Source organism: Trachurus trachurus (assembly GCF_905171665.1).
Source record: "Trachurus trachurus genome assembly, chromosome: 12".
NCBI lineage: Eukaryota > Metazoa > Chordata > Actinopteri > Carangiformes > Carangidae > Trachurus > Trachurus trachurus.
Genome location: NC_139908.1, coordinates 16,628,775 through 16,645,701, shown reverse-complemented (window position 1 = coordinate 16,645,701; position 16,927 = coordinate 16,628,775). Strand labels below are relative to the sequence as shown.

The window sequence follows — 16,927 nt, the reverse complement described above, 5'->3', positions numbered from 1 at the left end:
AAGGAAAGTTTTCTCCTCGGCTTACAGCAGAGCAGAGTGACTGACAGACCCGTGTTTCAGACCAAACACTCTATGTAAGTGATTGCCGTCGGAAGATATAACTATTTAAGACTTATATTAACACAAACATTCCGCTTACTTCTGCTTTAAGTAGGAAACTGGTATTGATAACTTTTTGGTTTGGAAAAAAACAGGTTAGCCAGTGATGTCATTATTATCTTGTTACTCAACAGCGATGACACATCCAGGCAGGTTTTAAACAAACCCTGGGATTAATAAAATTTTTAAAGATATTTCTTACTTAATTTTACCTCTAAACAAAAATCGGTTTGTCTTCCTGCACCAATGTTTGCATGTTCAGTTTTTACAGCATTACACCATATCATGTGTTGAATTTAGTATTAATTTTGTCCTGACAAGACATCTGATCTTCATTTTAACTTCCGAGGACCAGCATTAGGTCACTGCGCTGAAATGAGACACAGCAGTCTAATTTTATGTCAGTGACACTGGGGCTGTTCCAGACGTCTGGATAGAGATCCTTTGTGGCTTAACATCATTTATGATTTACGTTGCTATCACCCTCACACATGGATTCTTGGACTGGGGACCATATTGGGCGATTGACCTCCAGGTTGTGTGGAGGTCGGGGCAGACTCAAGGACAACCACAGTGGTCTCTAACAGATTGAGTGTGTGTTTTATGTGGTGTAAGCTCCTCATTGACAACAGACATACCAGATCTTTGCGCCACAGCTCTGATAGCAATAATCAAGATGAAGAGGGGATGAGAGGCCAACTTGAAGAGCTCCAGCACAGAGCACTCGCAGAATTAAAACTGATAACCACTTCCTGACACGTCACTCAACCTCCCTCTCAAATCAGTGTGAATCCGTGAAATCCTGCATCTGTTCCTATCTTGGCTACTGTAGCTTCCTCATCGCGTTACTTGTCAAAATGTCTGCAGCGTTATCTGAGCAGCTAGGCTGGCCTGAGGGGGTCGATTCCTGTCACTGAGTCCTCCTTAACTGCCCTGATTTACATGGTGATCAGAGCAGCCAGGCAGCGACTCCCCCGTGGTCGAGTAGCACCGACAAACACACATGTAGATACACAGACGACTCTCCTCGCTGTGAGGTTTATGGCTGCGGAGGCTCCCATTAGCGACGGCTCATAAAATCTGTGACTGTTGGTCTGTTAAACACTGCTCTGAGTAGGTGCGCGAGTGTAAAAGACACACACTGCCGTGCCTCATACACACATGCACATAGACATAAATGTCCATAGAGTCATTGTGTCAGTGTTTAGAGCAAGTCAAAAGTTTGAGTTTTAACCAGAACAAAGAGATAAGATCATATCACCCCAGTTGTTAAGTCTTTACATTGGCTCCCAGTCAGATACAGAATAGATTTTAAAGTTCTGCTACTGGTTTACAAATCACTGAATGGTTTAGGTCCAGAATACATGAATGACATGTTAGTAGAGTATAAAACCAGTAGGGCTCTGAGATCTACTGACTCAGGTTTTTTTCTTGTACTTTATTCTTTTTTTTCTCTTGCTTTTAATTGTATGTTTAATGTTTACTACTCTGAGTTATTTTTATTTTTTAAAAAATGTGTGTTTTTATGCTGTTTTATGCTGTTCTTTTTCCGTTTCTACTGTAGTTTTTACTGTTAAATGTTTTGTCTTTATGTACAGCACATTGAGTTGCCCCTTGGTATGTAATGCGCTATATAAAGATTCCTTGCCTTGCCTTGTCTTGGTACACACACTCACAGCTACACAGTTATCACCTTTTTTTTATACTGTGCTTTTCACTTAAGCCAAAATGTAATACAGTATTTCCTCTGTAAAGAGAAGAAGTAAAAAATAGAAGACAATAGAAATGATTCAGAGCTCAAAAAAATGTTTTTCCCCGTATTATTCACTAGGATATCTTTTCATCGTTGATCAGTCATTTTCTATTAGTGATAGAACTTAGAACTAGAAAAATCAACTGTTGTCCTTAGTGCTGTTTGAATCCCACTGGAGAAAAGTAGGAAATCCTCCTATTTCCCCGTCTTTATTAATCAGTCAAACGAGTAATCCTTTCTGCAGTAGTTCCATTAGATCCATATAGACATGTATTGGTCCTGTAGTGTAGCACATGTCGCAGCTCTGGAGGAAGGAGGCTCAATGTTTCTGACAGATGCCTCATAACGCTAATGAAGAACCATTGAAAACAGCATTTCAAGTTGGACCAAAGTATTGATTTTTCTGTCACATGCACAAATAAGACCTGATGTTGTAAAGAAAAACAGGATTGCATCGATTTTTTTTAGACTTGCATGTTCTAAATTGCAGGTATCTAAATTCACATTTCGACCCTGCCAGATGTTTGTGCCACACTACTCCACACACTGAGCTACATGGACAGTGAGGCTGCAGTTATTGTGCTGTGCCTGTCCTCCATTCTGTTAATGGCTTTATCTTACTCACTCTGGTGAAAGAGAATGTCACCAGTTCAATTAGGAAAAAGATGAAGTGTGTGTGTCAGAGTGTGTACATATATGTGTGTGTGTGTGTGTGTGTGTGTGTGTGTGTGTGTGTGTGTGTGTGTGTGTGTGTGTGTGTGTGTGTGTGTGTGTGTGTGTGTGTGTGTGTGTGTGTGTGTGTGTGTGTGTGTGTGTGTGTGTGTGTAGGTGGTCCTTGGATTTCAAGTAGATTGATAGTAGCGCTCAAGCCACACTATCCATACTACGGTGGAAAGGTCATCTCTCTACTGTTTGTGTCGATGTGTGTGCATTGGTTATCACGCCTGGTGTGCGTTTCTCTTTGACTAGATGTGTGTGTATGTGTGTAGCGAATAAAAGGAAATGTGTGTTTCAGAGATAAGCAGGTCTACTTTGCAGCTTGTTGAGAGCGACCCGCTCATGTTGAACTGGGTTATGGACCTCAGGCTCCCCGGCGCAGTGAGATAACCCCTAATGATTAAAAAAGGACCCCATCCCTCAGATTGAGGTTACCAAGCGATGGCGCGAACAGTAGCTTGTAATCTTAATTGTTTTTCTCAGATATAACAGTCTCATTTTTGTAAAACAAAAAGGAGGAAGTAGTAGGGGCTAGAGAGAAAGTGATAGGAAGAAAAACAAAAAGAGAAAAGTTGAAGACGAAAAAGCCGAAACCACAGTGACCTCAAAACTCTGGTTGATATGATTTTTGTGTACACACAGCGACACAAAAGTCCTGCAGATGGTGAAAGAGGATGAAAACTGAAGTGGAGTTGCCGCGAGCCTTAATTAATATAAAATGAAGTGTTCTGACAACTGCTGTGATGTATTAATTATCTGTTGTAGGAGTATTTCTGTCACTGTCACACAGCTGCTGCGCCAAAGAATTAACATTAATTGTGTTGTTATAATGCACTCTTAAGTTACCCCCTCATCTGCTCTCTATACCACTTTCATACCCTTTAATTTTGGTTTTATTTGAATTATGTAAGTTAATACTTAATGGTCAGATGTTGAATTAATCTGTAACAGAAAGTCTTTCCATTTAGCATGAAACTACATAATCAACCAACCTCTGAAATGCTACAGTAAGGCTAACATACAGATTAAAAGGTGTTTTTTTTTGTTTTTTTTTACTGTGGATGCGCTAAAGCTCAGGGGCCCATCTGGGTGGTACTAACTGCAGAGTGCAAATCAGAAAAGCTTCTGTTACACCTGCTCCTCTGCTTCATCTCTTCATTTTCACATTCATCTTTGAATTCATCCCCCTCCCACAACCCCACGTCTTTTAAAGATTCTGCTCTGTTCCCGCTGCCCTCTTCAGCTGTCTTCTATTCTCTTTCTTCTTGTCTCCGTGCTCCCTCTATTTTCTGTCGTTTACCGCTCTCTGATTGACTCCCACCTGATCTCCTCTTTTCCACGGCTTTCCCTCTCGAACCACCCAGAGAGCAGGACGGAGCAAATGAGAAAGACTGAAGCCCTGACATGAATTCCCCAGGCCAGAATGTCTGATTGAATTAGCACAGGTGGAGAGGATGGTCAGATTAATTTCTGATAGCTGTGTGTGTCTGTGTGTGCGTGTGTGTGTGTCAGTGTCTGTGCATGCGTGTCAGGGTCAGTGCCATTAAATGGGAGCTGTCCCTGAGTTACGAATTGATTTCCTTTCCGCTAAAAGAGATACATGTTCTGTCTGCATGGAAGCAACTCACACTCCTGCACACACAAAAAGCCGTTTGTATACACGCTTCGTGGGACAGGAAGTGGCAGGGTGCCACCTTGTTGTACAAATGTCTGTGTGTGTATGTGTTGCTGTTGTTGTTTTTTGTGTGGGTGTGTGTGAGAGAGAGAAATCAAAGCCTGATTTGATGAATCAGATCTCAATCTGTTTTTTGAAAGTCGCTCTGCAGTAGTGCTGTTGCTGCAGACAAAGATACCGCATGTGTGTGTTTTTGTACAGGTGTGCATTCATCTTCATGTTCCCAGTCCCCCAGTTTATATATATATATATATATATATTTTTTTTTTTTTTTTTTTGGGGGGGGGGGGGGGGGGGGCTTTTTCACCTTTAATGGACAGGATAGTTGAGAGAGACAGGAAATGGGAGGCAGAGCGGGGGGAATGACATGCAGGATAGGGCCGCTCGGCGCGGGATTTGAACCAGGGCCGCCTGCAGTGAGGACTATAGCCTCAACACATGGGGCGGGTGCTCTACCAACTGAGCTAAACACCACCCCTCCCCAGTCAGTTTTTAATCAGAATACACGAAATGTCATCTCTCATTCTCCCTCTCCTTTCAGAGGTCCTTCCGATCCTTCAGTAACGATGACCGCCACGTCATGGCGAAGCACTCCACCATTTACCCTTCCTCTCAAGAGCTGGAGGCAGTTCAGACGCTGGTGTCCACTGTCGAGTGCGCCCTCAAACACGTCTCTGATTGGCTGGATCGGAGCAGCAGTGACGCCCACAGCCAGGTCGATGGCCAACCAGCAGACAGGACAGAGGAGGACGACCCCGGAGATGAGGCCCGCACTGAGACCGAGGAATCCAGTGACAGCTACAGGTACAGTAGGGTAGAATCAGTCTCATATCACCTCATACAGAATATATTTTTTAATGAATAGATTAATTATTTATCTGAGAAAATGTGAGAAATGTGATGTGACCAAGAAAGTTACATCCAGTTTCTAAGTACTGCAGTTTTTCTAAATGTATGGGATTTATGGAGTTTTATCTGCCAAACTGTTGTTTTGTGGGGAGCTGTCATCAACTTGACGTTGCTAGGAAACCACAGGAGTCTTCATCTCATCTGTCAGGGGAAACTGAATTAGCGGATTTCCCAAAATGTTGAGCTGCTCATTTAATTGCATCCAGTTATAAAACATCTTTCTGAGAAGCTCACAACACACTTGTTTGTGAGCTAAATCAGATCAAATGATTAAATGACTATTGATTTAATTGTCAATGAACTGCTTGTTGTTTAATTTACTGTACAAGTGACTCATAGTTATAGTGCTAAGACATATTAGTGTGGTGTTTTCCATCTCATAATGTGTGTGGTCTGTGTACAAAAAGCCCTGAGAAAGCTCTGCGAGGACTCAGTCCCAAGAAGCAGAATCATTTTTGGCTGCAGAGGAAATGAACTTAACCACTTGACAGTGTCTGGGCACAGTTTCCATGGTCAGATATCTTCATGAATCTTTAAGGGTTCACTACTTCTCATTTAATTCTTGTATTACATTGTCAGATCTTATTTTGCATTGTTAACTGGCACCTTGTATATTAATCTCTTAGAAATACAAATATTGATTTATGTTGAAATATTGTTTTCAAAGAAGTTGGCAAATTATTTTGCCTGCAGAGAAATTTGATTAATTGGATGTGTCACAAAATTGTAATTAGGATTGAGTGTGAAGTAGGAGTGATATTAATGTGACTTATTTGAAGTGTTTTGCTTTTGGCTGTTTATACTATTCCATGAATCCCCAGAGAGCCAAGAGTGTATTTTCCAACTTTAAACTGAAATGTTTACGTCCTTATAGACGTATAAAAAACCATGTTACATATGGTTTCTTGTCCTTTTAAACACAGGGAGCCCAGCAGTGGTGGTGTGCTGTGTGGAGTGATGAGGATCGGCTTGGTTGCCAAAGGCCTCCTGATCAAAGGCGACATGGACCTGGAGCTGGTGCTGATGTGCAGAGACAAACCTACACAGACACTGCTGGACACTGTCTGTCACAATTTACCCACACAGATAGAGGTGAGAGACGCAGACACTAAAAAACACAGACCAACACGTGCGTTCAGGCACGAAATGCTGCCTTCCCTTCTCTATCTTTTGTTTTTCTCTAATACTCTCGGTCACAAACTTGCTGCTGACAAACACACATGAATGCATCTTGGCCTCTGACATCATATTAAATGCAAAAAAAGTGTTTTTTCTCAGTGTTGAGTGTTGTGTAGCGTTGTGATTTCTGGTATGAGTGGTGGAGAGGCAGCAATGCCACCAAGTGATAAGTCGAAAGTGTTATTCTATGTATGAGTCATATGTGATTAATACTCTCATCACTACCTCAGTGTCATGTTTCCTCATTAACAAGTCATGGCACAGAAGTGGAGCTCCTGACATTCATACAGACACACAAGATACCAAATACCAACAGTACACAGAGAGAGCACACAGAGAAATCCAGGCCCAAACATGCAGGACATATTTTTCATCTTTTCTTTTTCGTTCTTTTTTTTATTTTTTAAACAGATTTCTGAGTTTTGCATTTATTTGCTCGTAATGCATTAGATTCAGGGATTAAACTTTATTCCACATTCTTAAGCTTTTGCGGATTAGATTTCTCACAAATCCCATAAATAATTTTGATATATAGCAGCAGCCAGGTGAACCTGAAAAGATCAGTTTGGAGGGGAAATAGTTAGGAGCCGTAACTCCCTAAACTGGCCGACTAGTGCAGAAATTTCCTCTAGAATAAATTCAGCCTTTGTGCTCATTTCTTTTAGCAGTGAAGTGATGTGAGAGGGAGACAGACAGGAAAGAAAAGTATGTGTGTGTGTGTGTGAGTGTGTGGGCAGTGAGGTGATCTCATGTCTCGGCCCCAGTGTTTGTAGATTGTGATTTTCTCATCAGCCGCCTCATCAAACACCACTTAGGAGGACACTACATTGACTTAGATGAATAACCTCTCACCTCATCCATACCTGGCACATAGTAACTCTTAACACTTAACATAATGTGAATGTGAAGAGATTTACTTCCCCACAGCACAACTGATACAAGCAAAAACACAGTCAACTTACAAACAGTGCAAGAGCAGCAGAAACAGCCACATGCACTTTCGCTAGACATAACATAAATACACTATTTCCTTGAGGCCATTACACAACTTAGGCTGTTTATCTAGTATTTATAGTCAGTAAAGACTTTTTTTTCCTGAGTCTGTGTGTAGACCTATTTCTGTGTGAGGTGTGCATGTGGATGTGTGTTGATTTGTTTAAGTGGGCAAGAGTGCTGGCTATTGCAGATGTTTTTTTTGTTTTTTTTTGCCATTGTTGGGTAAATGCTGCAGTGATTGTTATTCCATTGGTTTCCTTTAGAATGAATAGGTGGCACTGAAAAACAATAGATGCAAACACACAATCACACAAAATCATTAGGATGTGTCTAAAATTGCTAATTAGGGATTAGCTTTTGGAGCTTTTTTTGTCCCTTTCTCTTCATCATATGCATCTCTCATCCTCTCTGCATCTCATGTATTAACAGGTTTGTGTTACTGCACTTAATTAGCCTTTTTATAAGACAGTACATTAAGGTAAACACCTCATTTACTGTGCAGCGGAGCAAAATAAGCAAATAGATTAAAGGTCCTATACACAAGAAACACCAGTGTTGAGCTTATACAAAAGTGTCAGGGGAAAAAAAACAAACAATAAAATCATAATCAAAAAATCCTAAAGAAATAAAACCCTTAACTTTGATTAAAATATTAAATTAAAGATTCTGTAGAGATTGCTTTCGAAGGGTCCAGGCTTATTCATCCTTCTTTACAAGAGGCTCTAAACTAGTAACTTGTCATATTTGCATTTGTTATATAAGAATGTTGTACTGTAGTCATGCTACAAATATAACTATATAGCATAGGTTTTCTAGTATCAAGCATTAGCATTTTTTCCTCTGCTAAGTGTGGACAAACAGGTTAGAAATACTTCATGTTATTTTAGCTCAGGATATCAATAACATCCTGTGGCCCAAAATAGATGCCAAAGTATTTCACCTGTCATACCTGGATGATTTATATATTTTCCTCTTCTTTTCCATCTGTACATAATCACGTTGTGACCTTGTTCCTCTGACCGTCCACTTGTATCTGTTTGACACACGACAGAAGGTGACAGAGGAGAAATATGAGGTCACAAGCTCCTTGCCCGAGGCGGCCATCTTGGTACGAACCACAACAGAGCCCAAACTCACGCTGAAGATTACCCTCACCTCACCGGCCATGAGGGAAGATGAGGAAGAAGAGGAGGAGGAAGAGGAGGAGGAGGAGGAGGAGGAAGAGGGGGGGGAGTTGGAGAATGGAGAGGAAGGAGAGCAGGAGGAGGAACAGGAGCAGGAGGAGGAAGCGCAGGAGGCAGAAGAGGAGCAGGAGAAGAAGAATGGGCGAGGTAGGAGCTCAGAGGAAGGAAAAGACACACTCCCCACACAAACACACACATACACACATGCACACACTGACAATTTAATTCTATATTGTATATGTATATGTTCCTGTGAGCTCAGTTGTTTCCCTAAACAAGAGGTTCGACCTCATTAACCGATGCTGACACAAGACACGACAGGTACAGGACACATATCAGAGAGGAAACACACAGGAACTGTCTGGTGTTCAGTCAAGTAACAATCTCGCGTCCCCAGCCCCCTCCCCTGTTTTCATGGGGAGCAGGAACTGGTTATAATTGGTTGTGGGAGGCAGGACAGGGAAGGAAGGCCAGCAGGCCAACGAAATCAATAACCGAGCAGTAGCAAGCTGCCCATCCATCCTGTGGCTCCCGTCCAACTAGACACTCAGGTCTCAGAGAGAGATGAGAGATAGCACGAAGGTTAGGCGTACATCATGCCGCGTGCCACTGCAAGATGGAGAAGACTGATCCTATTTTCTCTCCATGCAGCGCAAGAAAAGCACACAGACACGCACACACATCTACTCAGCCACAGGGAAGAGAATTGAGAGCACGCGCAGCCATATTTTGTACCCGACCGATAGAGACACCCGTCACACTAGATGTCTAAATGCTGAGATTTCATCAAGCCCCAATGGGGGTGAGAGGGATAGGGGTGCAGTTTATCTCATCGGCAGGGTCTGAAACTCGCAACGCATTAACACATGCACTGACAGGGGCAAATACCAACGGTGTTGTCGAGTGTCACCTCTTATTTTAAAGATTAGAACTGCTTTTACCTGGTGATTAACAACATATTAGAGGGTTAAAACATATCTGAAAGAATAACAAGTCATGCACAACAGGATTCACACTTAATGAGCAGGAAAGCAGTCAGTTTTTTCACAAGGATTCCCATGTGTGTGAAAATGTTGCAGTAAGCTTTGACTATTAAATGGATCGATCATGCCCTCTGATTTGAATCCAGGTAATCTATGTATTGATTTAAAATAGTGCTTGCTCATCAGTCACCATTTGAATTGGTGTTAATGCGTTTTTACACAGGATTACATTTTTTTCAGAATAAAAGTTGCATTAAACCGCTCTGCTCGCAGTTTTTTGTGGTCACAGAGGGAGGGAGGGTGCTGTGACAGTAAATTATTAGAGGAGACATGATCGCAGAGTTTTTTTTTCTCTCTCTTTTTCATTTTTTTAATGAGACTGAGAGAGAAGACGGCGTCACACAGAAGGAGATAATGATAAAAGAAGAGCAGTGAGTGAGGGAGCAGCCTGCACAGTGTTGGAGAGAACAGTGGGAGGACAAGCGAGAGGAGAAAGACTATAATGATCCACTAGCTGCGGAGTGGTCCAACATGCAGCTGGGACCACACTGACAGACCTTGAGATACACCATTATACATCACACAGACACACACATACACACCACTACTGTATATGCGCTAGTCAGAGGGAGAGCGACGCTGCAATAATGGCCAGATGAGTTCAGGGATAATGTGAGATAGATGTTCTGGTGTTGCTCTGCAGCAGATACATTTGACATTTCAACTTAATACCTCTTGAGGGAAGGATTTTGTCTTACCAGGAAAGTGATGAGGAAAATATTTACCTAGTTGGTGTGTCCACTGAGACCCAAAGGGCTCTTTAGTGTATGTTTTATGTCACCTCCAGTGGGGGCCCCCCACACATAATAAACCCTCTTTCAAAAACCCCATGTAACCGCAACTCATTCATACACAGCTTCGTCTGATTCAGCTCGCCTTGCATATCATACTGTAGGCTTTGTGCTGATTCTCATAGTAGTAAAAAAAGACAAGAGAGTAGTAACTCAAGCAGCCTGGTGTGTGGGGCGACATGAATCAAATGCTTACATATAAAAGTATAGGAATGCTCCTCTTTTACCAACCACAATGCTCTGACTAAACCCTGCCTTGATCCCTCCTGTGTTGTGTTTGTCTCAGACTGGGTCAAACTATCTTAGATTTTTATTTTTATTTTTTCAAGTTCCACCACTTTAGGAGCGCTTGATGCTGCGTTTGCCCAGACAGGATGTTGAATTGCTTTTTTCTGCACCATTTTTTTTTATAAGCCTGTGAAATCAAGTGCACCTCAAGAAAAAACAAACTCCTATTTTGACTCCTGCCTGGTGCAGACTGGATCAAAATAAATAAAAATCCTCTTCAAATACATGAAGGCGAGATTGATTTACCTCACTGGGCACAGTGAGAAGACTGGATACGTCTTATCGGTGCCCACACGCTGTAAATCAAACACTCCTTAGGTATTTGTTTGTTGTATGTCTGTGGGGGGGAGGGGGGGAGTGGGGGGGGGGCTTTGCATCCCACAAAGTTGTCTCTTCTCTTGTGACCCCTAGTTTCTCTCCCTTTCACTGATTTGTGAGCAACAAATGGAAATAACTCAATCGTCGCTGAGTAGCGTGTGTACCTTTCAACACGTTCGCGTGTGTGGTAGCAGCAGTGCATCCTGTGTTAACGCCCACATGTGGTGAGGATGCACTCGACACAGTGTTGAAAATGACACACAGTTTTTAAAGAAAGATGAGACGTTCAGGAGCTTCTGTCACAGATCTGTGAACTGTGGAGAGTGAGCCCTTTCTACGAGGAGAGGAACAACTTTATGGCATGAAAAGCGCCTTGTATGTACCAAAAATATATCCATGCATGTGCGCGTGTATGTGTGCATTCACACACAAACGCGTGCGTCTCAACGTGTGTTTGCACACATTCACGCGCGCAAACCAATTTCAAAACACACACACTCAGACATGACGTGTGTGTGTTTCACATTCTCTATATTGGGTTGTTATTGTTTTGTGGCAGTGTTGGGTGCTGCTGCGCACAGAGTGGAGGCTGAGGAGGAGGAGGAGGAGGAGGGGGAGGTGCTGGATAGACACAGATGTCTGTTGGCCCTGGCAGCGCTGCGACACGCCAAGTGGTTCCAGGTCGGCACCCACTCACTTCCTGTCTTCCTGCCCGATGCTTATTGTAGCCTGACGATTCACTCAAAGGGGAATACACTCACTGTGGGCTGATAGTGTGCTGCTTGTTATGCCCACTAAGTAAAGACTAATCAAAAAAAAGATGCAAGCAGATTTTAACGTTTTATATATATTTATGTTTGAATTATTACAAATTCTGTGATTGATACTGATGTGTTTTGATGTTATCCCAGATTTAATTTGTTGGGTGTTATTTTACAACATCATCAGCAAAAACTGACAAATATTAAACATCACGTACAACATTACAGTACTTTGATACTTCTCTCTCTGTTTACAACTGTGTATGAAATAGAACAAGGAAGAATTTGAAAAAAATGTATCGTAAGGCTACAAAAGCAATGGTTGATACTTGTTTTTCTTTTTTGGCTATTATGTGAACCTGCCTGATCTGTACAGTTTGTCAGTGCTTCCCTTTTATTCCCTTCCCATACCCTTCCCCATCTGTCTCCCAACTCACTTACCTTACCAAAAAGAAAAAAGATTTTTAAAAAAAGAAAAAGAAAGGCAAGTTTAGATTTTACTGTAGGTTCTAAAACTAGAGGCGAGATGATGACAAAAACAAATGTTTAGCACCTTAAACATGATTCAGAATATTCTTCTCTGTGGGGAGCTCAGGCAGAGTTTCAGACAGATACAATCACTTCATTATGGCTGTGGCTTTGTGGTGTAAAGCAGGCTGTTATCTGTACTGTATGTATATGAGTGCATGTGTTGTGCACAAATACCACTCCCCCCTACGCTCAATTTGTTTCCTTCCCCTTCTCTTTCCGTCAATTTGTCCCCCTTCTTCCTCCTTCTTTCTTCTTTCTTCCTTTCTCGCCTCCCTCCGTCTCCGTCTCAGGCTCGAGTGAACGGGCTCAAGTCCTGCGTTATTGTCCTCAGGATACTTAGAGACATGTGCAATAGACACTCGGTGTGGGAACCTCTCAAAGGATGGGTGAGTCTTTGCCTGTGATTGAGCGTTGAAATGGAAGAGAGAAAAAAGTTTTCAGTGTCCTTTGAAATTAATTCTTCTTCCCTCTGCCGCCCACCTTTAAATAAAGGATCATACAGTATGTTTACTGAAAAGAATTATGCACTGTATTGTCATCTATAAATTAATTAACTGTCTAGTGAGTTATGCTGAGTGCAGTATCCATGCAGTACTTACACAAGTTTAATTTCACCCACAATAGATTCAATGTTAAAGAGATGTTACCTTCTATTGGCACAGCACCTGACCTTTACTGTAGCATGTTCATCAGTGCTGTATCTTTGTGTGTGTGTGGCTCTGTAGCCCTTAGAGCTGATCTGTGAGAAGGCAATTGCCACCTGCAACAGACCTCTTGGGGCAGGAGAAGCCCTGCGTCGAGTCATGGAGTGTCTGGCCTCAGGCATACTGCTACCAGGTACGTAGCCACCACGACGGCTGCTAAAACATTCAACTGGAGAGATCTGAGACCCATGCAAATGATCATGCAAATTCTTGGCATTACTGATCATCAGAGCTGGGAAACGTTCGATTCTGGTAGACGAGGAGATGCGTCGAGGCGCCGCTTACCACATTTTTGAGCTGTTTCTGTTCGAGAGGTCAAGACATTGTAAATGAGCCAGCAGAGCACAGCTGTCTGAGGAATATCATCATTAAAGAAGCATCTTGAATATGAGCAGCCGAACGACTGCTTTATGAAATTGTCTACATTCTTGGAAAAAATAATTATTCAAAACTATGTTTGAGACTTTTATTTTATTGGATTTTTCAAATTTAGTCTATCTCTAAAAGCAGATTTTGTCCTTCCAGACTGAGGCTTATTAAGGTTCCAGTTCAGAGAGGACTGACAGTAGATTTTTATAATATTTAAAAAGAGAACAGAGCGGTGTCCATGAATGTTTGAATACAAATTCAACAATAGAAACAGCTCGGGTTTAATTCACAGGAAGGAAATGTGTATCTCTGTGGCAGGGGAACATTTATTCACCTGCCATATTCAAATTGAAGACAAATGTGGCACAATTAAAAGTAAAAGGTTTGAGTGGCTGGTTTGAAAAGCACACTGCTAGTTTGATCCGTTGGATATTCCCATTGCTGCTGCTGCCGATTTTAATAGTCAAGATTCCCACTGTCACTTATGTCATGTGACAGTGAAGCCTAATTAGATGTTGCCGAGCAGCAGAGAGTCACACCAACTGACTGTGTGTGTTTATGTGTGTGTGTGGCATCTTCTGTCACCTCCCCCAGGTGGTCCAGGTTTACACGACCCATGTGAGAAAGAGCCAACAAACACACTAGCCAACATGACCGACCAGCAGGCTGAGGACATTACCTACAGTGCACAGGTATATATACACACACACACACACACACACACACACACACACACACACACACACACACACAGCAGTTTGAAGACAGTGTTGTTATCACCCAGCTGTTCTTGCCCTGAGCTGTCAGTGTGCAGGAATCAGTAAGCAACACACCAGTCACCAGACAGAAAGACCCTATCATCCCCCAAACCGCACAATCTGCACACACAAACACACACGAACTTGTGCGTGCGAGCGTGTGCGTCTTCCAGAAGAAGCCGTGCGGTGCCGCATTTTAATGATTGGTGTGGGAAACTATTGCCACTGCGAGCCATAAATCCATCTCTGACACCCCCGAGGACAGTATTTGTGTGCACGCACTCGTGCTGTCACGTCCTCCTTCACACACACACTCGACTGAGCAGGGCAGCCTCTGAGCCGCATGGCTTAGTGAATCCTGCCGTCCATTTCCTTTGAAGGCAGCCCGGACGAGGCTGGAATGTCAATGGGGATAATTGTAGCAGATACAAGCGCAGATAGGAGAGAGGGAGCTGTTGTGTCAATGAGCTACACCGAGCCTCATGAATATCTGAGACACTCCACCTCCCTAATGGATTTATATTAGCAAAGCCCCTGTGAGCCATTCTGGTTATCTTCCTGATTGTTTGTATAGATTCAGAATGTGTACAGGAGCTGGAGAATGATAAATTAATGCCGGGACATACTGGTCAGTATATTTGCTGATGTTATTGATATTTACATTAGAAAGCAGGGTCCCTTTGGATTTCTTTGGGAACAGTTTTTTAACTCGGTTTTCAGCTGTGTAGACCTTCATTAATGCACAAGATGTGATGTTCATTTACCAATTCATTTCTAGTTTCCCCATGTGCGTCTTTGTTAGAACAAGGCCTCCCAACTTTTTTGAAGTTGAATATTCTACCTTAACTATCAGCCTCTCTCAGCTTCTTTTCAACCACAATTTACAAGGTCGTATTATTTCCTGTCCTGCACGAGCACTACAGTCTGAATTTGATTTTAACAAAACCTCCACAGCACAATGTACAAACAAAGATGCACATCCCTGCAAAACTGATTTTATAAAACAGAACAAGGCTGCAGTACAGAATATGTGACTGCATATCTCAAATATACATAATCTGTGTGTTTTCTGCAGAAAATTCACTTAACATAATTACTGTATGGATGGAATTTTATATTGAGTTAAATGTTTCAGAATAGATCATGCATATCTAAAGGTCACTCCACAGATTTTAGATGTCAAGTTATAAAATAATGATATAATACTTTCTGTGTCTTTGGAGGTTTCCAAAGTTTGAGAAAAGTTGAGACTTTTTAAAAGAAAGTTTATGTTGCAAACTGGGAATGTGGAATTTAAAAGATTTGAAAAGCAGGAAAGGCCTGATGAAAAACAATTTGCATTGTGGGAAGTGTAGGATCCTCTGACCCATAACTAAAGAGCAGCATATCTCAGCTGCTGCTGCATCAATTTTAACTCCTCCTTTTATAATTTGGTGTCATGTTACTGTTTTTCCACCAGCATTCCCTCAGACTCATGGCATTCGGGCAGATCTACAAGGTTTTGGAGATGGAGCCTCTCCCTTCAAATAAACCCTCACAGAAATACCCTTGGTCTGATAAAGAAGGTGTGTACCTGTTCACCTGCCTGCCTGCTCAGCCCTCTCCCCTTCATCTTTAGCTGCGCGCATCTCCTGTGACTCATCTGCCACTTATCTATTTTTCATTCTGTGTTTGCCTGTGTCTGTGTATCTGCCTCTTCAGGCCATTGGGTTGTGTGAATCTATCCTTCTTTCTCTCCCTGCTCCTCTGTCTGCTCCTTTCTCGCTTTGACTCTGGAACATCCATCGGTTCATTTACAGTGTCGGTGTCAAGCGAGGTCTTGTGAAATCTTTTGACACATAATATACCTTTCTGGACCTGTGAAGTTGTTTTTCTACATGAACACTGGCAGCACTGTCTGAGACTGACAAATTAAGCTTAAAAAATACCCTTTAAAGATGAGAAAGCTGTTTAATATTTGACATGGTAGCCTTGGAGAAATGTCTTTAGCTTGTACGGACTTTATGGAAGAATGTCTACACTTCTGAAAAAGTCTCCCAACCCTTATAACATTTTGAATTGGAACATTTCTAAAGTGGCTTTCATAGAAAAAAAACCTCATGGTGCTGACGTGGAAAATTGCCAGAGCATTTAAAGGTTCAGATGCATATCAGAAAAGAGCTTATATGTCTTCCTCATTGTTTGAATGTTTGCTGCTTTGCCTCTCCGCTCTGTTTATCTTATCTGTGAATTTATCCATCTTTATGCTTGCGCTCATCTATTGTTTGCTTCCTGCGAATTTGCCTCCTTGTCTTCCCGTCACACACGAGCGCCTTTCTGTGTTCGTATAAACATTTCTCGTAGTCTGTGATTGATAAGTAACTGCAGCTCCTCCTCTTTGCCTCTCGCTCTAAGGTTTAGGTCTGAAGAGGCCGTACGAGGATGGAGCGATGGATGACAAGGACCTCATTAAGAAGATGAAGAGGAATCTGCGGAAAGGTACAAGAAGGAAGAGCAGATTTGAGCAATGATGGATTGTGATTATCCAATCTTTTTTTTCTTTGCTTTTTCAGTCACTGACCATTATATCCAATCTGTTTCAAAGCTGGAAAGAGACTAGGGATAAGAATACATACTATCCTATAAGCTGCCTCTCTTCCCATTGTCTATATTTTTTGTATCTCTCTCCCTGTCTGCTTCTCTACCTTCCACCCTTACTTCAATCCCTTGGAGGCAGATCAATAGTATTGATTGCTGGCGTTTTAGTAGGCCACCCAACCATCCCCAGCTCTTTCTTCGTACAAGGAGAAGATGAACCACAACTAATGGAGGCAGAAAGGCATTTTTAGATATTGACAAACGGGAGGACTATG

The 16,927-nt window shown here is 42.1% G+C and overlaps 1 protein-coding gene across 3 annotated transcripts in view; it reads left to right on the top strand.

Annotated features, from left to right (window-relative positions):
* The window catches only part of strbp (spermatid perinuclear RNA binding protein), an 80,444-nt gene that overhangs the window by 53,158 nt on the left and 10,359 nt on the right, over positions 1 to 16,927 (top strand). For all 3 annotated transcript variants that reach the window (XM_083983221.1, XM_083983222.1, XM_083983223.1), the window contains 9 exons: positions 4,786 to 5,048; positions 6,077 to 6,245; positions 8,380 to 8,659; positions 11,512 to 11,633; positions 12,535 to 12,630; positions 12,970 to 13,081; positions 13,912 to 14,009; positions 15,535 to 15,640; positions 16,470 to 16,553. In XM_083983221.1, coding sequence (XP_083839347.1) covers positions 4,786 to 5,048; positions 6,077 to 6,245; positions 8,380 to 8,659; positions 11,512 to 11,633; positions 12,535 to 12,630; positions 12,970 to 13,081; positions 13,912 to 14,009; positions 15,535 to 15,640; positions 16,470 to 16,553 — 1,330 coding nt within the window. The remainder of the gene's footprint in view (positions 1 to 4,785; positions 5,049 to 6,076; positions 6,246 to 8,379; positions 8,660 to 11,511; positions 11,634 to 12,534; positions 12,631 to 12,969; positions 13,082 to 13,911; positions 14,010 to 15,534; positions 15,641 to 16,469; positions 16,554 to 16,927) is intronic.